The sequence below is a fragment of the Mus musculus genome, chromosome 11 (assembly GCF_000001635.26).
Source record: "Mus musculus strain C57BL/6J chromosome 11, GRCm38.p6 C57BL/6J".
NCBI classification, from domain to species: Eukaryota; Metazoa; Chordata; class Mammalia; order Rodentia; family Muridae; genus Mus; species Mus musculus.
The window spans coordinates 58,549,404-58,574,906 of NC_000077.6; the positions used below are offsets into that span (position 1 = coordinate 58,549,404).

The 25,503-nt window shown below is 41.4% G+C and overlaps 2 protein-coding genes across 2 annotated transcripts; both read right to left on the reverse strand.

Annotated features, from left to right (window-relative positions):
• Positions 1-1,901: 1,901 nt before the first annotated feature.
• Olfr328 (olfactory receptor 328) lies at positions 1,902-2,834 on the reverse strand. Its single transcript, NM_146502.2, has one exon. It carries the CDS (start codon positions 2,832-2,834, stop codon positions 1,902-1,904), a length of 933 nt encoding a protein of 310 aa, NP_666713.2.
• A 13,618-nt stretch (positions 2,835-16,452) lies between these two features.
• Positions 16,453-21,165, reverse strand: Olfr224 (olfactory receptor 224). Its single transcript, NM_207695.2, has 4 exons — positions 21,126-21,165; positions 19,304-19,401; positions 18,637-18,794; positions 16,453-18,071 (listed from the first exon to the last, which is right to left on the reverse strand). The coding sequence occupies exon 4, from the start codon at positions 17,938-17,940 to the stop codon at positions 16,996-16,998; it is 945 nt and encodes a 314-aa protein (NP_997578.1). The 5' UTR covers positions 17,941-18,071; positions 18,637-18,794; positions 19,304-19,401; positions 21,126-21,165; the 3' UTR covers positions 16,453-16,995.

The following is a 25,503-nucleotide window of genomic DNA, read 5'->3' on the forward strand; positions in this document are numbered from 1 at the left end:
GGATTTAAGGGACATACCTCAATATAATAAAGGCCATTTACAACAACAAGCCTATAACTATTGTCAAACTAAATGGAGATAAACTCAAAACAATACTACTAAAATCAAGAACAAAACAATGCTGTCTACTCTCTCCACATGTATTCAATATAGTACTTAAAATTCTAGCTAGAACAATAAGACAACTAAAGGAGATTAAGAGGATACAAATTGGAAAGGAAGAAGTCAAAGTATTGCTATAAGTGACCTCAAAATTTCTATCAGGGAACTCCTACAACTGATAAACCCCTTTAGCAAAGGCTGGATAAAAGATTAACTCAAAAAAACCCAGTAACCCTCCTATATATAAACAATAAAGGGGATGAGAAAGGAAGCAGAGAAACACCTTTCACAATAGCCACAAATAATATAAAATATCTTGGGGGTAACCCTGATCAAGCAAATGAAAGGCTTTTGATAAAACTTCAACCCTTTGAAGAAAGAAATTGGAGAAGACACCAGAAGATGGAAAGATCTCCCACTCTCATGGACAAGTAGAATCAACACAGTGAAAATGGCCATGCTATCAAAAGCAGCCTACAGATCCACAAGCAATACACGTCAAAATATCAACATACGTTTTGTAGACCATGAAACAACAGTACTCAACTTCAAATGAAAACCAAAAGCTAACAAACACACACCACGGGATCACGAGAACAATCAGAACACGATGAGAACTTTTAAAGGAATCATCATCCCTGATTGGAAGCTCTAATACAGAGCTATGGTCATCAAACCCACCAGGTATTGGTATAACAGCAGACATATTGATTAATAGAATCAAATCGAAGACCCAGATATAAATTCACACACCTATGGAGAACTGATTTTTGATACAGAAGCCAGAGAGACACATCTTTGACAAATGGTGCTAGTCTAACTTTGTGTCTGTATGCAGAAAACACAAATAGATCAATATGTATCATCCTGCACAAAACTAAAGTCCAAGTGGATCAAAGACTTCAACATAAAACCAGATACACTGAACCTGATAGAAGAGAAAGTGGAGAATAGCCTTGAACCCATTTACACAGGAGACATAAACAGAACATAAAGAGTGTACACACTTAAATCAGCAATTAATAAATGGGACCTCATGAAACTCAAAAGCTTCTGTAAGGGAAGGACACCATCAGTAGGACAAAACAGCAGGCTTTGGAATGGGAAAAGATTTTCACTAAGCTCACATCTGGTACAGGGCAAATATGGAAAATGGTCACCCATTTGTGGCTCAAGAATAAGTGATTACTAATTTTCTTTGAAGTGAGAGATGTGTTGCACTTTGAGGGATTCACTTATATGCAAACACAGGTACATCGACAATCTAAAACCTTCAGGGCCGTATGATCTATCCAGATTTAACTTTCTTTTAACCTCTATTTTTACTATAACACAATAGACAAGCTGAAGAGAGAAAACTGTATCTTGTTCTTTATTTTTATTCAATTTCAAATTCACATAAATTATCAAGAAAGTACGCAAAATTATTTCAATAGGCCAAATATGTCAACTCATCTCTTGATAACTTTGTTAACAACCTTTCTTTCAACTCTCTATATTTTATCCGTTTCACACATCATGTGCACTATGACATGACTTTTGAATGATGAGATTATTGACACACAAAATTAAATGGCCATTACCGACTTCATAAAATGTAATATTTACAAACTACATATAAAGAGTTTGAATGCACAAAAAGTATATCAAATGAAGAAAATATCAGATTAGAGGAATAGTTCTTCAAAAAGGGATGTCTATGAAATGGGACATGGTGGGTCAAGAATAAACTGAGCATGAGACCCGGATCAACAAACGTGTAGAGACAAGGAAAGAAAGATGCATTCCAGATTACTTATCTAATGTGGGATGCTCACACCCAACAGTTTCTTCATAGCCTCTGTGACATTCTTATTCCTAAAACTATAGATTAGTGGGTTCAACAGAGGGGTGACTATGGTGTAAAACACAGACACCACCATGTCCTTCTCAGGGGTGTGGAGGGAGGCAGGGAGCATGTAGGTATAGACAGCAGCGCCATAGAAGAGGGTGACCACAGTCATGTGGGAGGAGCAGGTGGCAAGGGCCTTCTTCCTGCCCTCTGCTGAGTTCATCTTGAGAACAGTGAGAAGGATGGATGAATAGGAGCCTGAAATGACTGTCACAGGAATAAGAATCATGAGCACACAGCACACATACATGAGGGTCTCATAGAGCCAGGTGTCTGAGCAGGAGAGCTTTGTGACAGCAGGGACCTCACAGAAGAAGTGATGGATCTCCCGGGATCCACAGATTGGGAAGGTCATAGTGACAGGGGTGAGCATAAAGCCATCCAAAGATCCCAGGAGCCAACAGACAGATAAAAGGAGGAGACAAATCCTGTGGTTCATGAGGACAGGATACCGGAGTGGATGACAGATGGCTACATAGCGGTCATAAGACATAGCAGCCAGAAGCAAAAATTCTGACCCTCCTATTGACAGGTACAGGAACATCTGCATCCCACAGGCAGCAGCTGAGATCTTGTGGCTCCCCAGGACCTGGTCCATGAGCATCTTGGGCACAGTGACAGAAATGTACATCATGTCCATGAGGGACAGCTGGCTGATAAAAAAGTACATGGGTGTGTGGAGGTGGGTGTCAGAGAGTATCAGCAGGATCAGGAGAGCGTTCCCAGACAAGGCCATCAGGAAAACCACAAATATGACCACAGCAAGCAGGGCAGGGTGTTTGGATTGACTGAAGAATCCCACCAGGGTGAAATCTGAAAATTGTCCAGTATAGTTGCTCATCCAGGTTGTGAGGTCCCTGGGTGTCTCCTAGGAAACCAAGAAGCTTTTAGGTTACTGACTGCCTATTGATAAGTGCAGAAGTGTACCATGGTGAAAAGTCTCAGCCTCTGTATCTGAGAATGATAATCATCCTACAATACAAGGAACTCAATAAAGTAAGAATTTACATGTGTGGTTGCAGTCATCACCACTCAGAGTAGAGCTGCTGTAGTTCACGGCCATGATCTTTCCTGATGACAAACGTGTTCTCTATCAACAAGTTCTTCAAATTTACATAATGATTTTTTCATTATTAACAAAAATAGTGAAAATAAACAAAAACCAGTGAAAGTGAAATGCAAACAAGTAAACAAACACATTATTCAGAATATTAATGAATATGCAAATTATTCTTCAGAACCATTGCAGAACTGCTTTTGATAGTAACACAATATGGGACACGCTCTCCAGTTTAGCATTCTGTATTAGTCAGGGTTCTCTAGAGTCACAGAATTTATGGACAGTCTCTAGATAGTAAAGGAATTTATTGATGACTTACAGTCTGCAGCCCAATTCCCAACAATGGTTCAGTCGCAGCTGTGAATGGAAGTCCAAGGATCTAGCAGTTACTCAGTCTCACGCAGCAAGCAGGCGAAGGAGCAAGAGCTAGAGCTAGACTCCTTTCTTCCAATGTCCTTATATTGTCTCCAGCAGAAGGTGTAGCCCAGATTAAAGGTGTGTTCCACCACACCCTTAGTCCAAGATGAAAAGGTGTAGCCCAGATTAAAGGTGTGTTCCTTAAACTCGGAGATTCAATCTTCTGGAATCCATAGCCACTATGGCTCAAGATCTCCAAACCAAGATCCAGATAAGGATCTCCAAGCCTCAAGATAAGGGTCACTGGTGAGCCTTCCAATTCCGGATTGTAGTTCATTCCAAATATTGTCAAGTTGACAACCAGGAATAGCCACTACACATTCATTGAAGAATGTGGTTTCAAAATAATATGGTCCAAGATCTTAGTTGAGTAATGCATCCAGTCTACTTAAAATTGAATTTGAACTGTCCTATAATTCTCTGTTTTTATAGATAAATGTTCTTTAAATATACATTCATATAAACATATTAATATGAAAATATAGATGTAACAATACAAGTAACGTGTTTTCTCATCTAACATTGGTTATACAGAGTTAACTGAAAGTCCTACCTTTTCTGGTCTCTGCCTCTCGAAGTTCATCTCCTCACAGGCTCTCCATTTTTCTCTAAGCTTCAGCAGCAGACTGAGGGTTTAGCAGTCACTGCTGGTGGCCAGGTCAGGCTGTGGCAGCAGCATCTCTGTGAACTTTAACTGCTTCCTCATGGAGTCTGAGAAACAGAGGGGACACAGACAGCCCTGAGTTGCTCCTGAGAGCCATTCACTGTTCCCTCCACCCCACACTCCCAGGCAGCCTCTGTGTTAGACACTGAGGGAAGTCCAGGGACACATGAACCTTGAGTGCACTAAACAAGGTCAGTGTCCAGCTATGCTGGAAAATAGCACATGGATGTGAACTAAGCTTGAAGGCTTCAGTAGGGACAGCAGAGTGAGAAACAGTGTCAGACAGAATATACCCAGCCTCAGAAATGCCTCTTCCATTTGTACTTTTAAGACAGGAGATTTTAAAAGTTTTTTTTAAGTTGCAAATTAGTAGATATTACATTTGATATCTCTCAGCATTAGGAAGGAAATGACATCTTTTTTTCTGAGACATTAGCAGTTGTTTCAAGGCAAGGATTGTTGGAACAGCAATCACAAGTCTTAGCAACATTTTATATCTATGTCATGATTCTAAAAATAAAAACAGAAAAGCAAACCTGATACTGAAGTCCTTAAATCAGCATGTTATCACCATGTTATGCTCGAGTTGCTGATAGTGCAGAGAATAATCAATGTTTTTGATGCCTACATAGGCTTGCTAGACAGATCTGAGATCCATGGGAGGAGATGGGCAGGTTATAGCAAGGAAATAGATTGAGAGATTGAGTGAAACAAGATAGATTTCCATTTTACAAAGCATATTCATGAGAGGCACTTTGATGTATTTTTAAAATGTAAGCTTTCCAACATTCACCTTCTGTTTACCTGCTGACTCAGTTTATATTTGTGAACATGGTGAACAAAGACCAGGCAGGAAGCCACAGGCTATGAGAAGCCCTGAACATTTTCTGCTGGCTGAGAGGAGGTCAGGAGGCAGGTGAGGGGCAGGGGGTGTGCTGGGAAGGTCAGAGCCCTCTGTAATGTGGGGATCACTGGCACTAGTGTCCTCAGGCAGCAGTGAGATCAGGAATGTGGTGTCTGCAGAAAGCAAGGGATTGGGAGCTGTGTTGTCCTTACCCATGCTGTGCTGTTTGATGTCCTGTGAATGGCTTGGTGCGTTGTTAACCTGTTGTGAAGGCAGAACAATGACAGATCAGCATCCCAAGCCAGCAGCATCCCTGAGCCACCTGGTGCTTCCGTGGGACTCACAATGCTATCTTCTTTTATAGAAGTGAAACTCAGAGTCTCAGGCTTCTGCCTCATGTCACACAACCACTGACAGAATTAGTATGTACCCGACGAGTAGGCACAGAGTGGGCACCTGCCTGGGTTCTATGGGAAGCATCATTCACCCAAGAATGTACAGGTTGATTTTAGATAACCCATTGTCTGTTTCATATGATAAGATTAAGGTAGTTATTTTACATTATTATAACTTTCAAGAATGGACCACAGTTGAAATTAAACCACGAAGAAATGGAAGACTAATGCATTGCCATAGAAACTCTTTAAAATACGGAAGGAAGGGTGGGTGTGGTGGTAGATGTCAACTACAATGCTAGCACTCATGAGATCAAGGCAGGGAGATCATCAACCAAATAAAGTGAAGTCTGGTGTGTGTGTGTGTGTGTGTGTGTGTGTGTGTGTGTGTGTGTGTGTGTGTGTGTGTGTGAGTGAAACACATTGCTTCATTTATTAGTTAGAAAAAATCACAGTTCCCGTAAAGAGAAACTTTAGGAAGATGCTGGGTATGGTAGTGCATAATTTTAATGCCAGCACTGGAGAAGCAGAGGCATGTAGATTTCTGAGTTTTAGGCCAGTCTGCTCTATAGAGGACATTGGAGGACAGCCAGGAATATACAGGGAAATCCAAAAGCCAAGAAGAAGGAAGAAGAGAAGGATAAGGAGAAGTGGAGGAGGAGGAGGAGGAGGAAGAGGAAGACAGAAGGAAAGGTGACAAAATTTCTTTCCTCCCTGTAATAAATAAGACAGTAAAGAATAAAGTATAACCTAGGCCTTGTAAAGAATGCACAGACTGTACAGTGACCACCCTGTGCCATACAGACTCTCCTGTCCGGTCCTACTCACCATCAGATGCAGGTGCAGCTGTAGCCTGGGCTGTCTGGACCAAGGGACAACAGCTGGTTATATGCACAAGGAACAGGAGCCAAGTGACATCATTCTTGGCTGAACTCCACTCATTCCCAGATAAAGATTTTTGTTAATATCTCTGTCCTGAGACTTTAAAGAAGGGTGTACACAAGAAAGTCAGGGATGCTAACAGTATCCTCTGCCACAGGCTGATTTTTACTCTTCAGATTTGCTGAAATGGAAAATGATAGCCAGTATTCACAATAACTTAGAATATCATCATCATAAGTAAAAGCTAGGCACAACATGATGATTGTATGTCAGTTATTACATGTCTGAGTTACAGTTCATTGTACATAATTCTCTCCTTCTCCTACCCTTCCTCCCTCTGTCTCTCTCTGTATGTGTGTGTGTTCTATAAACTTCCATTAGTTTTATGACATTTTTCCTTCTTTTTCATATGTGTGGACTCAGAAGCTTGGGGCTCAGCTTCTATGTTGTAAACACTGACTCTTTTTTTCATTAATATATTTATTTACTCAATTTACTTTTTGATCACAGCAACCCTCCTCTTCTTCTCCCAGACCCACCATCACAAGTCCCTCCCTACACTACCCCCACTTCTTCTCCCCAGAGAAGGGAAATCCCCTCCCTTGGGTACCATTCCACCTTGGGACATCAAGTCACAGCAGGACTAGGCACATCCTCTCCCACTAAGGCCTGACAAGGCAGCACAGCTAGGGAAGGAGATTCGATGATAGACAACTGAGTCAGAGACAACCCCTACACCAATTGTTAGGGGACCCACATGAACACTAAGCTGCACATCTGCTGAAAATGTGTAGGGGACCTAGGGCCAGATCCTGCATGATCTTTGGTTGTTGGTCCAACCTCCGTGAGCCCTCATGGGCACAGGTTAGTTTACTTTGTAGGTCTTCCTCTGGCATCCTTGACCATCCAGCTCGCTCAATACTATCCCCCTACTCTTCCACAAGGCTCCCCGAGCTTGGCCTGATGTTTGGCGGTGGGTCTCTGCATCTGTTTCCATCAGCTGCAGGATGAAACCTCTCAGGAGACAGGTATATTAGCGTCCTGCTTGCAATCATTACAGAATATCACTAATCGTGTCAGGGTTGGCTCTCTCCCATGGGATGGGTCTCAAGTTGGGCCAGTCATTGGTTGGCCATTCGTACCCTCAATCTCTGCTCCATCTTTATTCCTGTGCATCTTGTGGGCAGAATAAATTTTGGGTTGAAAGTCTTGTGGGTAGGTTGTCTCTTTCTCTCCACTGGAAGTCCCACCTGGCTTTAGGAGGTGTCCCCTTCAGCCATAATATTTCTGGCTACTAGGAGGCAGTGCAAGAGTCACCCCCATATACTCAGGGGAGTCTCCCCTGTCCCAGATTTCTGTCCCAGAGATGCCCCTATCAATTTCCCAGCCCTTGTTTGTCCCAACTCAGGACACCTGATCGCCATCCTTGTTCCCTCATCACCCTCTCCTATCATTTCCTCCATCCATCCACCTCCAATGTCTATTTTATTTCCCCCTCTGAGTGAGATTCAAACATTCTCCTTTGGGCTCATCTTACTACTTAGTTTCTTTGGGTCTGTGTATTGTAGCATGGTTACCCTATACTTTATGGCTAATGTCCACTTATAAGGGAGTACATACACCATGTGTGTCTTCTGTGTCTGGGTTATTTCACTCAGGATGGTATTTTTTAGTTCTATTCACTTGCCTGTACATTTCATGATTCTTTTATTTTTAATAGCAGAATAGTGTTCCGTTGTGTAAATGTACCACATTTTCTTTATCCTTTCTTCAGTTGAAGGACATGTAGGTTCTTTCCAGTGGTTGGCAATTATGGAGAAAGCTGCTATGAACATAGTTGAGCAAGAGTCCCTATAGTACAGTTGGGCATCTTTTGGGTATATGCCCAGGAGTGTTATAGCTGGGTCTTGGGGTAGAACTATTTCCAATTTTCTTTTTTTTATTAGATATATTCTTTATTTACATTTCAAATGTTAACCCCTTTCCTAGTTTCCCATGTGAAAACCCCCTATCAATCCTCCCCACGCACACAAAACCACCCACTCCCTCTTCCTGACACTGGCATTCCCCTCTACTGGGTCATAGAGCCTTCACAGGACCAAGGGCATCTCCTTCCATTGATGACCGACTAGGCTATCCTCTGCTACATATATATAGCTAGAGCCATGAGTTCCACTGTGTGTTTTCTTTGGTTGGTGGTTTAGTTCCAGAGAGTTCTGGGGATACTGGTTAGTTTATATTGGATGTTCCTTCTATGGGGCTTCAGTCCCATTCAGCTCCCTGAGTATTTCTCTGGCTCCTTCAATGGGGACCTGGTGCTCCATCCAATGGGTGACTGTGAGCATTCACTTCTGTATTTGTCAGCCAGTGGAAGAGCCTTTCAGGAGACAGCGATATCAAGCTCCTGTCAGCAAGCTCTTGTTGGCATCCACAATAGTGTCTCATTTTAGTGGTTGTTTATGGGATGGATCCCCAGGTGGGGCAGTCTCTGGATGGTCCTTCCTTCAGTCTCAGCTCTGAACTTTGTCTCTGTAAATCCTTCCAGGAGTATTTTGTTCCCCCTTCTAGGAAGGAACAAAGTATCCACACTTTGGGTTTCCTTCTTCTTGAGATTTCTGTGTTTTGCAAATTGTATCTTGGGTATTCCAAGTTTCTGGGCTAATATTCACTTACCAGTGAGTGCATACAATGTGTGTTTTTTGTGATTGGGTTACCTCACTCAGGATGATATCCTTCAGATCCATCTATTTGCCTAAGAATTTCATAAATTCATTGTTTTTAATAGCTGCATAGTACTCCATTGTGTAAATGTACCACATTTTCTGTATCCATTCCTCTGTTGAGGGACATCTGGGTTCTTTCCAGCTCCTGGCTATTATAAATGAGGCTGCTATGAACATAGTGGAGCATGTGTCCTTATTACAATTGCAACATCGTCTGGGTATATGCCCAGGAGTGGTATTGCTGGATCCTCCAGTAGTACTATGTCCAATTTTCTGAGGAACCGCCAAACTGATTTCCAGAGTGGTTGTATCAGCTTGCAATTCCACCAACAATGGAAGAGTGTTCCTCTTTTTCCACATCCTTGCCAGCATCTTCTGTCACCTGGATTTTTTATCTTAGTCATTCTGTCTGGTGTGAGCTGGAATCTCAGGGTTGTTTTGATTTTAATTTCTCTGATGACTAAGAATGTTGAACATTTTTTAGGTGCTTCTCAGCCCTTCTGTATTCCTCAGTTGAGAATTCTTTGTTTAGCTCTGTATCCCATTTTTAAATAGGGTTATTTGATTTTCTGGAGTCCAGCTTCTTAAGTTCTTTGTATATATTGGATATTACTCCCCTATCAGATTTAGAATTGATAAAGATGCTTTCCCAATCTGTTGGTGGCCTTTTTTTCTTATTGACAGTGTCTTTTGCCTTTCAGAAGCTTTGCAATTTTATAAGATTCCATTTGTTGATTTTTGATCTTACAGCACAAGCCATTGCTGTTCTGTTCAGTAATTTTCCCCGTGTCCATATCTTTGAGGTTTTTCATCACTTTCTCCTCTATAAGTTTCAGTGTCTTTGGTTTTATGTGAAGGTCCTTGATCCACTTAGACTTGAGCTTTGTACAAGGAGATAAGAATGGATCAATTCACATTCTTCTACATGCTAACCGCCAGTTGAGCCAGCACCATTTGTTGAAAATGCTGTCTTTTTTCCACTGGATGGTTTTACCTCCTTGTCAAAGATCAAGTGACCATATGTGTGTGGGTTCATTTCTGGGTCTTCAATTCTATTCCATTGATCTATCTGTCTGTCGCTGTACCAATACCATGACATTTTTATCACAATTGCTGTGTAGTATACCTTGAGGTCAGGGATGGTGATTCCACCAGAGGTTCTTTTATTGTTGAGAATAGTTCTTGCTATCCTAGTTTTTTGTTGTTGCTGTTGTTATTCCAGATGAATTTGCAAATTGCTAATTCTAACTCTGTGAAAAATTGAGTTGGAATTTTGATGGGGATTGCATTGGATCTGTAGATTGCTTTCGGCAAGATGGACATTTTTACTATATTAGTCCCGCCAATCCATGAGCATGGGAGATCTTTTCATCTTCTGAGATCTTCTCTGATTTCTTTCTTCATAGACTTGAAGTTCTTGTCATACAGATATTTCATTTGCTTGGTTAGAGTCACACCAAGGTATTTTATATTATTTGTGTCTATTGTGAAGGGTGTAGTTTCCCTAATTTCTTTCTCAGTCTGTTTATCCTTTCAGTAGAGGAAGGCTACTGATTTGTTTGAGTTAATTTTATATTCAGCTACTTCACTGAAGTTGTTTATCAGGTTTAGGAGTTATGTGGTGGAATTTTTGGGGTCACTTATGTATACTATCATATTATCTGCAAGTAGTGGTATTTTGATTTCTTCCTTCCCAATTTGTATCCCTTTGATCTCCTTTTGTTGTCTAATTGCTCTGGCTAGGACTTCAAGCACTATATTTAATAGGTAGGGAGAGAATGGGCAGCCCCTTGCCTATTCCCTGATTTTGGTGGGATTGCTTCAAGTTTCTCTCCACTTAGTTTGATGTTGGCTACTGGTTTGCTCTAAAGTTCTTTACTGTGTTTAGGCATGGGCCTTGAATTCCTGATCTTTTCCAAGACTTTTATCATGAACGGGTACTGGATTTTGTCAAATGCTTTCTCAGCATCTAATGAGATGATCATATGTTGTATTTTCTTTGAGTTTGTTTATATAGTGGATTATGTTGATGGATTTCTGTATATTGAACCATCCCTGCATCCCTGAGATGAAGCCTACTTGACCATGATGGATGATCATTTTGATGTGTTCTTGGATTCCGTTTGCCAGAATTTTATTGAGTAATTTTGCATCGATATTCATAAGGGAAATTGGTCTATAGTTCTCTTTCTTTGTTGGGTCTTTGTGTGGTTTAGGTATCAGAGTAATTGTGACTTCATAGAATGAATTGGGTAGAGTACCTTCTGTTTCTATTTTGTGTAATAGTTTGAGAAGTGTTGGTATTAGGCCTTCTTTGAAGGCCTGATAGAACTCTGCACTAAACCCATCTGGTCCTGCCCCCTTTTTTGGTTGGGAGATTATTAATGACTGTTTCTATTTCTTTTGGGGGATATGGGACTGTTTAGATTGTTGATCTGATCCGGATTTAACTTTGGTACCTCATATTTTCCTAGAAAATTGTCCATTTCATCGAGGTTTTTCAGTTTTGTTGAGTGTAGGCTTTTGTAGTAGGATCTGATGATTTTTTGGATTTCCTTGGTTTCTGTTTGTTATGTCTCCCTTTTCAATTGTGATTTTGTTAATTAGGATACTGCCCCTTTGTCCTCTAGTTACTCTGGCTAAGAGTTTATGTATTTTGTTGATTTTCTCAAAGAACCAGCTTCTGGTTTGGTTTTTTTTTTGTATAGTTCTTTTTGTTTTCACTTGGTTGATCTCAGCCCTGAGTTTGATTATTTCTCTTAAAGAGAGTCTACTCCTCTTGGGTGAATTTGCTTCTTTTTGTTCTAAAGCTTTCAGGTGTGCTGTCAAGCTGCTACTGCATGCTCTTTCCAGTTTCTTTGTGGAGGCACTCAGAGCTATGACTTTTCCTCCTACGAATGCTTTCATTGTGTCCCATAAGTTTGGGTATGTTGTGGCTTCATTTTCATCAAACTCTAAAAAGTCTTCAATTTCTTTCTTTATTTCTTCTTTGCCCAAGTTATCATTGAGTATAGAGTTGTTCAGCTTCCATGTAGATGTGGATTTTCTATTATTTATGTTGTCATTGAAGATCAGCCTTAGTCCATGTGATCTAATAGATTGCATGGGATTATTTTAATCTTCTTGTATCTGTTGAGGCCTGTTTTGTGACATATTATATGGCCAATTTTGGAGACGGTACCATGAGGTGCTGAGAAGAAGGTATATCCTTTTGTTTTAGGATAAAATGTTGTGTAGATATCTTTTAAATCTATTTGTTTCATAACTTCAGTGTGTCTCCATTCAGTTTCTGTTTCTATGTTCTGTCCATTGATGAGAGTGGGGTGTTGAAGTCTCCCACTATTAATGTGTGTAGTTCAATGTGTGCTTTGAGCTTTAGTACAGTTTCTTGTATGAATGTGGATGCCCTTGCATTTGGAACACAGATGTTCAGAATTGAGAGTTCATCTTGGTAGATTTTACCTTGATGAGTATGAAGTGTCCCTACTTATCTTTTTTGATAACTTTAGGTTGAAAGTCTATTTTATTCGATATTAGAATAGCTACTCCAGCTTGTTTATTGGGACCATTTGCTTGGAAAATTGTTTTCCAGCCTTTTACTCTGAGGTAGTGTCTGTCTTTGTCACTGAGGAGTGTTTCCTTTTTGCAGCAAAATGTTGGGTCCTGTTTATGTAACCAATATGTTGCTCTATGTCTTTTTATTGGGGAATTGAGTCCATTGATATTAAGAGATATTAAGGAAAAGTAATTTTTGCTTCTTATTTTTGTTGTTAGAAGTAGAATTCATTTCATGTGGCTATTTTCTTTTAGGTTTGTTGAAAGATTACTTTCTTGCTTTTTCTAGGGTGTGGTTTTCCTCCTTGTGTTGGAGTTTTCCCTTTATCATCCTTTGAAGGGCTGGATTTGTGGAAAGATATTATGTAAATTTGGTTTTGTCATGGAATACCTTGGTTTCTCCATCTTTGGTAATTGAGAGTTTTGCTGGGTATAGTAACCTGGGCTGGCATTTGTGGTCTCTTAGCGTCTGTATGACATCTGCCCCGGATCCTCTGGCTTTCTTAATCTCTGGTGAGAAGTCTGGTGTAATTCTGATAGGTCTGCCTTTATATGTTATTTAACCTTTTTCCCTACTGCTTTTAATATTCTTTCTTTGTTTTGTGCATTTGGTGTTTTGATTATTATATGACAGGAGGAATTTCTTTTCTGTTCCAAACTATTTGGAGTTCTGTAGGCTTCTTGTACATTCATGGGCATCTCTTTCTTTAGTTTGGGGAAGTTTTTTTCTATAATTTTGTTGAAAATATTTACTGGCCCTTTAAATTGGAAATCTTCACTCTTTTCTAGACCCATTATCCTTAAATTTGGTCTTCTCATCTTGTCCTGGATTTCCTGTATGTTTTGAGTTAGGATCTTTTTGCATTTTGCATCTTCTTTGATTGTTGTGTCAATGTTTTCTATGGTATCTTCTGCACCTGAGATTCTCTCTTCTATCTCTTGTATTCTGTTGGTAATGCTTGAATCTATGGCTCCTGATTTCTTTACTGGGTTTCTATCTCCAGAGTTGTCTCCCTTTGTGATTTCTTTATTGTTTCTGCTTCCGTTTCTCGATCCTGGATGGTTTTGTTCAATTCCTTCACCTGTTTGGATGTGTTTTCCTGTAATTCTTTAAGGGATTTTTGTGTTTCCTCTTTAAGGGCCTCTAGCTGTTTACCTGTGTTCTCCTGTATTTCTTTAAAGGAGTTATTTATGTCCTTCTTGAAGTCCTCCATCATCCTCATGAGAAGTGACTTCAGATACATATGTTGCTTTTCTGGTGTGACGATGCATTCAGGACTTGCTATGATGGGAGAATTGGATTCTGATGATGCCAAGAAACCTTGGTTTCTGTTGCTTCTTTTCTTACGCTTGCCTCCTGCCATCTGATTATCTCAAGTGCTCCCTGCCTTCACTATATTTGATTGGAGCCTGTACTTCCTGTATTCCCTGTTGAGTCAGAATTCCTCAGAGTCCAGCTTTCTTTGTGATCCTGTGATTCTGGGATCCTGTGATTCTGGGATCTTGTGATCCTGAGATTCTGGGTGTGTCAGAGTTCCTGGGATTCATGCTTCCTCTGAGACCCTGAGATCCTGGTTTGACCAAGCATCTGGCATCCTGGATCCTGGGCATGTTAGAGGGCCTGGGAGTGGTATCTCCTTTGCGGGCTGTGGGGCTGTCCGCTGCGTTCGCAACCAAGGTAGACCAGTGCTAGTGCTGACCTGAAAGAACCCCAGCCACCAGTTGGGCAGGGTTCCTGCATTCCTGGCTCCTGCTGGTCCCGGTCACTGCTGGTGGTGTTGGAACATATGTTGTGTTCTACTTACAGGTAATCCTAGGATCCTGGGTGTGCTAGGGTGCTTGGGATGTGGAGAGTCCTCTGGGGACCATGGGTCTGTCCACCAAGTTTGTGTCCAAGCTATTTTTATGATTTCTATTTGTTGTTTCATGTTTAAAAATGGCTTAAGTGTTTGATATTTTTATTTAATAAGGACAAATTTAGATTTCTTTAGTTTGTTTTTTGTTTTGGTCTTCTAAAACATTTGGATTTTAGAGGTACATACTCCACTTCATTTTTAGAATTCAACTGACATCTGAGGCTACCTGTAACTGTAATTTTGTAGCATTTATTGAAATGATTGCAAACTCACTGCTTACTTAAGTTTTTAGCACAACGTACATGTTAACTTAATTTTCACCTTGAAATTCTAGTTGGCAAAAACAAGCCCCACAAAGCTAAGGTGTGCAAATAGAAAGGACAGACACTATTCACACACTGCATACACTTGTTTTTCTCAAAGCTACAGCAACTTAGGTGACAGAGTATCCATGTAATATTTTCAAATAAGTATAACTTTGTTCTTGTATGGTTTAAGTTTTCCATTGTGTATGCAGAAACCATTTTCTCTATTATCCATTGCCATGTTACCGGACATCTAGGCTGGTCTATGACTGAGCCACAGGGAACAGTACTGTGATACAATCTTGATGTACACTTACTCTATGCTGTGCTGACTTAGAGGCCAGCAGGGAGATAGTGAGAAGTGGTCACATGGTAGATCAATAAATTCTCTTCTTCCTGTTTGTGTGTGTGTGGTATGTATGTGTGTTTGCATATCTGACTGGGCACATGCATGTGAGGGTGTGTGTGTTCTTGTGCATGTGACTGCTGGAGATTAACAGCTGGTATCTTTCTTAGATCTTTGAGAAAGTCCACTGGTGATATGAGATTGGGGCAAGACTGATTTGGCTTCTTTGCTGAATAGGGGTCTCTGGCCCATGTTAGACAGCCTAGGCAGAGTGAGAGGCATCAGTAGCCAGAACAGATGAAATTACAGCGATGTAGCCAGACTGCTGAAGAGAAGGCAAATTTACAAGATTCTGAATCATTTCAAATATTCTAAACAGACAGGCAGCCTGGTTTAATTCTAGTTCTCGTCGATTTAGAAACCTGTTTCTCTCATTTGCTGCTTTTACTTTCCTTGACCTCACTGCTGCTTCTTTAATTTAACTTCAAGTAAGACATTCCTGTAACATGTCACATGTAAATTCTGTGTCAGATACAGAGAGTGGGAGCAAATCAGACCAAGATTAGAATGGCTGCACTAGATAAGATGCTGCCCTGCTTCTCCAGACACCTGGGAATGAGCCTCTTCACCTCAGGTCATAAAACAGGACTCAGCCTCCTTACGCACCAAGGTTTATGCTCGGTAAACATGGGACACTGCACTGAGGCTCTCAGAGGACAAAGCCAAACACACGTTAAAGACTCTGCACTTGGCAAACTGATTAGAACTCCTGGGAACATGGAGCTTAAGAACATTATAGAGACAGAGCCCACTTACCCCAGGCTGTCCACAGTGTCCTTAATTCATTGCTCACTGTGGTTTCTGTCAGCATCCCTGTGACAATCAGGTGACACATTTTGGAGTGTATTGGCTTCTCGGGAATGCTTACTCCCTGACACTAAAAGCTTTACGTATGACTAGACAGCATTTGAAATTCATGGCAGAGATATCCCCACTTGGCTACAACCCAGTCCTGCTGTTTCTACAAGTGTAGTTGAAAATGCCTTGAGTTATGACTTGTGACTTGTTTGTGCTTTGTTCATGAGACTTTGGAAGAAGTCATTGGGGAAACCTGAATCCATGTTAATGGGCCATGGTCATTCATATTTGGCTCAAGAGTAAGTGATTCCTATTTTCTTAAATAGAAGCTGTGTTTGGTTTTGAGGGATTATTTATATGCAAATACAGCTACACTGACAATTTGAAACCCTTGGGGAGAATTGTACTATACAGATTTGAATCTCTCTTAACCTTTATGTTTTCTATATCATAATATAGGAGCTAAAGGGAGAAAATTATATCTTGCTCTTTTTTAAACCTGATTTCAAATTTACATAAATTTTCAATAAAATGCACAGAATTGAATCAATATACCATTTATCTCAATTTATTTCTTGTTAACATCACTAAGCAGGTTTCTTACAACTCACTCTTTGCTTTATCAGTTGAACACATCATGACCATTTTTTATTCCATAGGACATAAGTTTTGAAAGGTAAGACCATGGTACCACAGAAAAGTAGACGTTATTAACTTCACAAAGCATAACAAAGACAGAATAAAAATAGAGTTTGTGAATGGAGGAGAAGTATGTTAATGATGGAATTTGGGGAATGGACAACTAATTCTTCACATAGGAATCAATATGGAATGAGACATGAAGCATCAGCATGAGACCTGGAACAACAGATGTGTAAAGACAAGAAAAGTAACTATGCAAGCCGGGCGTGGTGGCGCACACCTTTAATCCCAGCACTCCAGAGGAAGAGGCAGGCGGATTTCTGAGTTCGAGGCCAGCCTGGTCTACAGAGTGAGTTCCAGGATAGCCAGGGCTAAACAGAGAAACCCTGTCTCAAAAAACAAAACAAAACAAACAAACAAACAAAAAAGAAAAGTAACTATGCACTCCTGATTGTTTACTTCACTGTTTCTGGAAAGTGGAGTCTTATACCCAACAGTTTCTTCATAGCCTCTGTGACATTTTTATTCCTAAGACTATAGATTAGTGGGTTCAACAGAGGGGTAAGTATGGTGTAAAACACAGACACCACCATGTCCTTCTCAGGGCTGTGGAGGGAAGCAGGGAAAATGTAGGTATAAATAGCAGCGCCATAGAAGAGGGTGACCACAGTCATGTGGGAGGAGCAGGTGGCAAGGGCCTTCTTCCTGCCCTCTGCTGAGTTCATCCTGAGAACAGTGAGAAGGATGGATGAATAGGAGCCTGAAATGACTGTCACAGGAATAAGAATCATGAGCACACAGCACACATACATGAGGGTCTCATAGAGCCAGGTGTCTGAGCAGGAGAGCTTTGTCACAGCAGGGGCCTCACAGAAGAAGTGATGGATCTCCCGAGATCCACAGAATGGGAAGGTCATGGTGACAGGGGTGAACATGAAGCCATCCAATGATCCTAGGATCCAACAGGTTGATATCAGGAGGAGACACACCCTGTGGTTCATGAGGACAGGATACCGGAGTGGATGACAGATGGCCACATAGCGGTCATAAGACATAGCAGCTAGAAGCAAAAATTCTGAACCTCCTAGTGACATGTATAAGAACATCTGCATCCCACAGGCAGCAGCTGAGATCTTGTGGTTCCCCAGGACGCGGTCCATGAGCATCTTGGGCACAGTGACAGAAATGTACATCATGTCCATGAGGGACAGTTGGCTGATAAAAAAGTACATGGGTGTGTGGAGGTGGGTGTCAGAGAGTATCAACAGGATCAGGAGGGCGTTCCCAGATAAGGACATCAAGAAAACCACAAATATGACCACAGCAAGCAGGGCAGGGTGTTTAGATTGGCTGAAGAGTCCCACCAGGGTGAAATATGACTGTCCAGTATAGTTGCTCATCCAGGTTGTTCTGTCCCTGGGTGTCTCCTAGGCAACTAAGATGCTTTGGTGTTAGTCACTACCTAACGATCAGCACAGAAGTCCACTGTCCTGAGAAGGTTCTCTGGGATTGTGGATCTGATAAAGATAATCTGTGTAAAATTTAAGAAATTTGAGAAAGTAAGAATTCACATATATGGTTAGAGCCATAACAACTCACATTAGAGCTACCACAGTTCATGGTGGCGATCCTTCTCATGAAAAACAATGTTGTCTCTCAACAAGTTGTTCAACTTTGCTGGATGTTTTTATGCTCTTGATAAAAAGAGTGAATTACTGACCAAACAAACAAGCAAAAGATAATGAAAGTAAAGTGCAAACAAGCAACCAAACACATTATTAAGAAAATGAATGAATATACAAGTTATTGTTAGGAACCAGTGCAGAGCTGCCTCTAATATCAACACGATATGGGATACACTCTTCAGCTTGAACTTCTCATTCAAGAATACAGTTTTCAAAATAATATGGTAAAATATTTAACTGAATAATGTGTACAGTGTATTGAATTTGAAGAATCCCACATCCATGTGTTAAGATAAATAAATGCTCTTTAAACATTCACGTATATAAATATATTCATATGAAAGTGTCCATATAAAAATACCCATACTATGCTCATTTATGTCATGCTGGCTAGACAGTGGAAAGCATCACCATTTTTAGGTCTCTGCTTCTCCAAGTTCATCTCTTCACAGGTTGTTCATTTGCTCTAAGCCTCAGCAGCAGACTGAGGGTTTAGCAGTCACTGCTGGTGGCCAGGTCAGGCTGTGGCAGCAGCATCTGTGTGGACTTCAGCCACTTCCTCATGGAGTCTGAGAAGCAGAGGAAACACAGACAGCCCTGAGCTGCTCCTGAGAGCCGGCACCTGAGAGCCGTTCACTGTTCCCTCCACCCCACACTCACAGGCCGCCTCTGTGTTAGATGCTGAGGGAAGTCCAGGGACACATGAACCTTTAGTGCACTAAACAAGGTCAGTGTCCAGCTGTGCTGGAAAACAGCACATGGATGTGAACTAAGCTTGAAGGTTTCAGTAGGCATAGCAGAGTGAGAAACAGTGTCAGACAGAATTTACTCAGCCTCAGAAATGCCTCTTCCATTTGTACTTTTAAGACAGGAGATTTTTTAATGTTTTTTATTATTATTTCTGAAGTAGTTGATACTACATTTTGGTAGCTCAAGGCAATAGGAAGAAAATGGAATCTCATCTTTCAGAGATGTTATCAACTGCTTCAAGGGATGGGTTGTTGGGACAGCAGTCACAAGTCTCAGCAACAGTTTATATCTCTGTCACGATTCTAAAATTAAAAACAGAAAGACAAACCTGATACTGAAGTCTTAAAGAGCCATGTGGTGCCCAAGATGCTGATGGAGCAGAGAGGTTCTTGATGCCTTCCCATAAATACCAGACAGATCTGGGACCTGTGGGAAGAGATGGGTACAATACAGACAGGAAATAGACTGAGAGATAGAGAGAAACAAGGTAGATTTCTGTTTTACTAAGCTGTATTTGTGAATGGAGACTCAGATCTATTGAATTATGAAAGCTTTCTGACATTCACCTTCTGTTTACCTGCTGACTCAGTTTATGTTTGTGAACACCGAACAAAGACCAGGGAGGAATCCACAGGCTATGAGAAACCCTGAACACCTTCTGCTGGCTGAGTGGAGGTCAGGAGGCAGGTGAGGGGCAGGAGGTGTGCTGGGAAGGTCAGAGTCCTCTGTTAAGTGTGGACCACTGGCATCATTGTCCCCAGGCAGCAGTGAGATCAGAAATGTGGTGTCTGCAGAAGGCAAGGGATTGGGAGCTGTGTTGTCCTTACCCATGCTGTGCCATTTGATGTCCTGTGAACAGCTTGGTGCATTGTTAGCCCTTTGTATTTCTAACAGTGAAGGCAGAACAATGGCAGCTCAGCATCCCAAGCCAGAAGCATTCCTGAACCACCCTGGTGCTTCCAAAGGATTCAGCATCTTTTCTTCTTTTAGAGAAGAGAAGCTTGGGGTCTCAGGCATCTGCCTCACTTCACACAATCACTGACAGAACGAGTGCTTGCCCTGTGATTAAGCACAGAGTGGGCACCTGACTTTGTTCTATGGGAAGCAGTACTTCCCCAGGAATGTACAGTGTGAATTTATGTCACCCACTGTCTGCTTCATATGATAAGATTGAGATGGTTATCTTTACATTTTTTGCAACCCTCAAAATGGGCCCACACTTGAAATTAAACAAACAACACGAGACACAGTTTTGGAAACTAATGTATTGTCACATGAATACTTAAAAATAGAGGAGGAAGGGTGGGTGTTGGCAGATACCTAGTACAATCCTTGTACTTTTGGCACTGAGGCAGGGGGATTACCAATCTTATCAAGGCAAGACTGGTGTGTGTGTGTGTGTGTGTGTGTGTGTGTGTGTGTGTGTGTGTGTGTGTGTGTGTGTGTGTGTGTAGGACAGTAAGGTAGTAGAGATACCTTCTCTGAAAAACACCAAACACATGTTAATTAAAGTAGGAAAACATTTGGCCTAATTCAGTAGTTTTAAAAATAATTCAGTAAGGAAATACTAAAGGGAAACTTTATGAAGAAGCCAGGTGTGTTGCCACATAATGTTACATCTAACTGAGGTGACAGAGTCAGAGTCCTGCCTTATCTATAGAATGAGTGAATGCCAGAGCACCCAGGTATACACAGAGAAACTGTATCTTAAAATAAAAAAAAAAGAAGAAGAAGAAGGAGAAGGAGAAGGAGAAGGAGAAGAGAAAAGAAAAAGGAAAAGGAAAAGAAGAAGAAGAAGAAGAAGAAGAAGAAGAAGAAGAAGAAGAAGAAGAAGAAGAAGAAGAAAAAGAAAAAGAAAAAGAAAAAGAAAAAGAAAAAGAAAAAGAAAAAGAAAAAGAAAAAGTTAGTGATTCTTTTCTTCACATTAGTACAGGGGAACACCAGAGCCAAGAAGTGGGAGTGGGTGCATAGAGGAGCAGGGGGCAGGAAGGGTATGGAGGGACTTTCGGGATAGCATTCAAAATGTAAATGAAGAAAATACCTAATAAAAAATTGAAAAAAAAAGATTACAAACAAACCCCACAAATATCAAACAGACTGTGAAGTGACCACCCTGTGTCATGCTGACTCTCCTGTCCGGTTTTACTCACCATCAGATGCAGCTGCAGCTGTACCCTTAGCCGTATGAACAAGGGACAGCAGCTGGTTAAGTGCAGAAGGACCAGGAGCCAAGTGACGTCATCCCTGGCTGGACTCTACTCATTCCCAGATAAAGATTTCTGTTAATATCTCCCCTCTGGGACTTTAAGAAGAATGCAATTAAGAGAGCCATGGACGCTAACAGAAACCTCTGCTAAGTCCGATTTACTCTTCTGTTGTTGTTGGTGGGTTTTTTTTTTAATAGTGGAAAATCACAGCCATCATTAACAATAACCTGGAATATTACAATCACAAATAACAATCTGGTCCAACTCGAGTCAGCTATTGTGTGTCTAGGCTCTCGTTCACTGTGCAGAATTCTCTCCCTCCCAGAACTCTCTCCTCCTCCTCCTCTCTCTCCTTCTGGGTATGTGTTCATATAAACTTCCAGTGACTTCCGTGACATGTTTTACGTAGGTGCGGACACGAGGCCTCGTCCTTCATGCTCCATCTTTTTTTTTTTTTTTTTTTTTTGGTTTTTCGTAGCCCTGGCTGTCCTGGAACTCACTCTGTAGACCAGGCTAGCCTCGAACTCAGAAATCTGCCTGCCTCTGCCTCCCGAGTGCTGGGATTAAAGGCGTGTGCCACCACCGTCCGGCTTCATGCTCCATCTTGTCCTTCCCTCAGCCCATCATCCCGTGTTCTGCTGTCAGTCACAAACCATATTCTTTTATTTATTTTTTTTCTTTTCTTTTTTTTTCTTTTTTAATTAGATGTTTTCTTCATTTACATTTCAAATGCTATCCCCTTTCCTAGTTTCCTCTCTGAAAATCCCTACACCCTCCTGCCTCTCCCTGCTCCCCAACACACCCACTCCCACTTCCTGGCCCTGGCATTTCCCTATACTGGGGCATGGAATCTTTGCAAGACCAAGGGCCTCTCCTCCCACTGATGGCCAGCTAGGCCATCCTCTGCTACATATGCAGCTAGAGACATGAGCTCTGGGGATATTGGTTAGTTCATATTGTTGTTCCTCCTACAGGGCTGCAGACCCCCTTCAGCTCCTTGAGTACTTTCTCTAGCTCCTCCATTGTGTTCCATTCAATAGATGACTGTGAGTATCCACTTCTGTATTTACCAGGCATTAGCATAGCCTCACAGGAGACAGCTATATCAGGGTCCTGTCAACATAATCTTGTAGGTATATGCAATAGTGTCTGGGTTTGGTGGTTGTTTATGGGATGGATACCCAGGTGGGACAGTCTCTGGATAATCCTCCCTTCAGTCTCAGGTCTGAACTTTGCCTCTGTAACTCCTTCCATGGGTATTTTGTTCCCCCTTCTAAGAAGAAATGAAGTACCCACACTTTGGTTTTCCTTCTTCTTGAGTTTCATGAGTTTTGCAAATTGTATCTTGGGTATTCTAAGTTTCTGGGCTAATATCCACTTATCAGTGAATGCATATCATGTGTGTTCTTTTGTGATTGGGTTACCTCACTCAGGATGATATCCTCCAGATACATCCATTTTCCCTAAGAATTTCATAAATTCATTGTTTTGAATAGCTGCATAGTACTTCATTGTGTAAATGTACCACATTTTCTGTATCCATTCCTCTGTTGAGGGACATCTGGGTTCTTTTCAGCTTCTGGCTATTATAAATAAAGCTGCTATGAACATAGTAGAACATGTGTCCTTATTACAAGTTGAAGCATCTTCTGGGTATATGCCCAGGAGTGGTATTGCTGGATCTTCCTGTAGTACTATGTCCAATTTTCTGAGGAACTGCCAAACTGATTTCCAGAGTGACAAACCATATTCTTTAGAACTGTCTTCAGTTTAAATGTTAGTTTCCTTTTCAATAGAGACCTAAAAAAATTACAGAATATTTGTGGGAAGCCACATGTGCTGTTGCAGAGTGGCACTGACTACTGCTGGCCACCACGCATAAGATTGGACAAACAACCAATGTGTACATATGCAGTAAAGTTTTTTGCAAAGACACTGCCTGGCCCAGGCATGATAATGAGGTTCTGTAAGGTACTGAGAGTATAACCAATCAGATGTGAGACATGCAAATGAGGTATGATAATGAGGTTCTGTAAGGTACTGAGAGTATAACCAATCAGATGTGAGACATGCAAATGAGGTATGATAATGAGGTTCTGTAAGGTACTGAGAGAGAGTAGCCAATCAGATGAGGAACATGCAAATGAGGCTTAGTGCATAACCAATCCGGGTGTGAGACACGCCCCTCCTAGGCCTATAAAAGCAGCACCAGTTCTGGGCTCGAGGTCTTTTCGCCTCTACAATCAAGCTCTCCCAATAAACGTGTGCAGAAGGATCCTGTTGCAGCGTCATTCTTCCTGGCCAGTCAAGCGCGCGCAAGAAATATTCTCCAAGTACAAATGTCTAAGATAAAGATATACATATTCATATTACAGTCAGCAGAACAAATGGCACACTTTATAAATTCACACCTGGCCTTAAGATGTAATGTGTACACTGTATGGTCCAAGCTGGAATAAAACAGAGTGGTAGGTAGAGGCAACTCCACACTCTTGATCCTACAGCCAAATTGCTTCAAACTTTGTCTGAATGCTAAACGTTTCTGATCCCTTTCCAACAACATGGTACTGTTCCCATTCCATCTTCTAGTCACACACTGTCCTATGTTTACCAGCCACACCTCTGAACTCAGCCTTCTCAGGCTCTCAGTGCTGTTAGCCTGCAGATGGAATATGTCCTGGCTCCTTCCATGCTTAGTTTGAATGCAGCCCTGTGTGGACATTGGCATGGGTTGGGGAAAGCAACGGCTTGCTTTCCTGTTGCTGCTGGGCTGGGGCAACTGCACTGAATGTGGGTAACTTAGGCTGTGTGAGTCTCCAGGTTGTGTCCAGCACCTAACACAACTGAGACAACATTGTTAGGACACAACTGTCTCAGGTGCTGCATGGTGTCAGGGCAAGGCCACTGGTAGGGTCAGAGTATCCAGCAACTAATGCAGAACAAGGGGTATATGCAGCTGCCAAGGAGACAACCTTCCACCCCAATGTCACCAGCCTGTCCTACAGATTGTCACTCCTGTGTGAGCAAGGCCCTGCATGAACTTCTCCAGCTTGAAAGGTGAAAGCTTGGTAGAGTTCTGGAAAGTGATTCATGAAGATCTCTGTTGGAGAAGATAAACAAAAATAAGTGTAATCATGCAATCAAATCCTATATAATAAAAAAGTGAAACGCCCATGCTACAATGTGGAGGAATCCTAGAAATGCAAAAAGAACAGAAATGGAAATAATGGAAGGTTGTTCACAGTGCCATCTGTCACAGACACAGGAAACTTAGCCCCTTGTTCTGGGGAAGATGTGCAGTTGCTATCTGTGCCCCTCACCTGCCTCCTTCTGAAGATAATTTGATAGGAGTCTTCCTTCCTTTGTGTTCAATGTCTTGGAAGACTCTTCAGGGGTTTAGTAAGGTTCACAAGTGTCACATTTGTAGCTTTAGTGGCAGCTCCTGCAACCAAATGATGGCTGGTTCTAATTCTGAGTCCCTTCAGGTATTCTTCCATCAGATTACTTCTGTCCCCAGGATTGGGATCACTGGAAATAAGAATTCAGCTTCTGCTATGCATTTGTCTCCAGAGGAGCAAATGTTAAAAGGAAATGGCAAATAAAGTTTTCTTCAGAAAGAGGAGGATTTCTATACAATAACACTTATGTCTAAATGAAGATGGCTAAATTCTTCCAGAATTCAAAGAATAAATACAAATTTGGAAAGTCTAAACAGGTCACAGAGGGCCTGAGTAACTTACGTAGAGTATGTAGAAGATAAGCCTTAAAGATCATTAAGAGATGTTAATCAAAAATTTAAGGTCCAAGTTCAACCAAGCATCGATTGAAATCGTTAGAGTCCTCTAAAGTGCCTGGTCTTCTCTTGGAAACCCCTATAAGGGCCGATTTAATAAGCAAAAGGGGGTGTTTCTCCTCTAAAACAGTATTTGAACATACAATATATCAAACAGTACCAGACAGGTGCTGGGTATTGATTAACCGTACTTGGAGGCCTATACTGACGTAGACAGAGGGATTAAAGGGGCAATGATGCTTACTCTAGTCCTTCAACATCATCTAGGTTCTCAGGGACTGTGACGCATCTTTTAAAAGATCCCATGGTTCTACTGAGTCACTGTCCTCTTGTACAATGAGGCCACTGAGGCTCCCCAGTGTGGGCGCCAATCCGTGTACATTCTACAAAGAAGAGAGTCAACGAGGAGGGACACGCTCTCAATGCTTCCAAAGAAAACCCTGACCTATCCCCAACAGATGGCACAACTGGTTACAAAAAGAAAAAAGAAAGAAAAAAGGCCAATAGACCTAGGAACTCCTGCCTAGA

Excerpts from the sequence above, each read along its gene's own strand:
- Olfr328 (NM_146502.2), bottom strand. The coding sequence starts at position 2,834 with ATGAGCAACTATACTGGACAATTTTCAGATTTCACCCTGGTGGGATTC.
- Olfr224 (NM_207695.2), bottom strand. The coding sequence starts at position 17,940 with ATGAGCAACTATACTGGACAGTCATATTTCACCCTGGTGGGACTCTTC.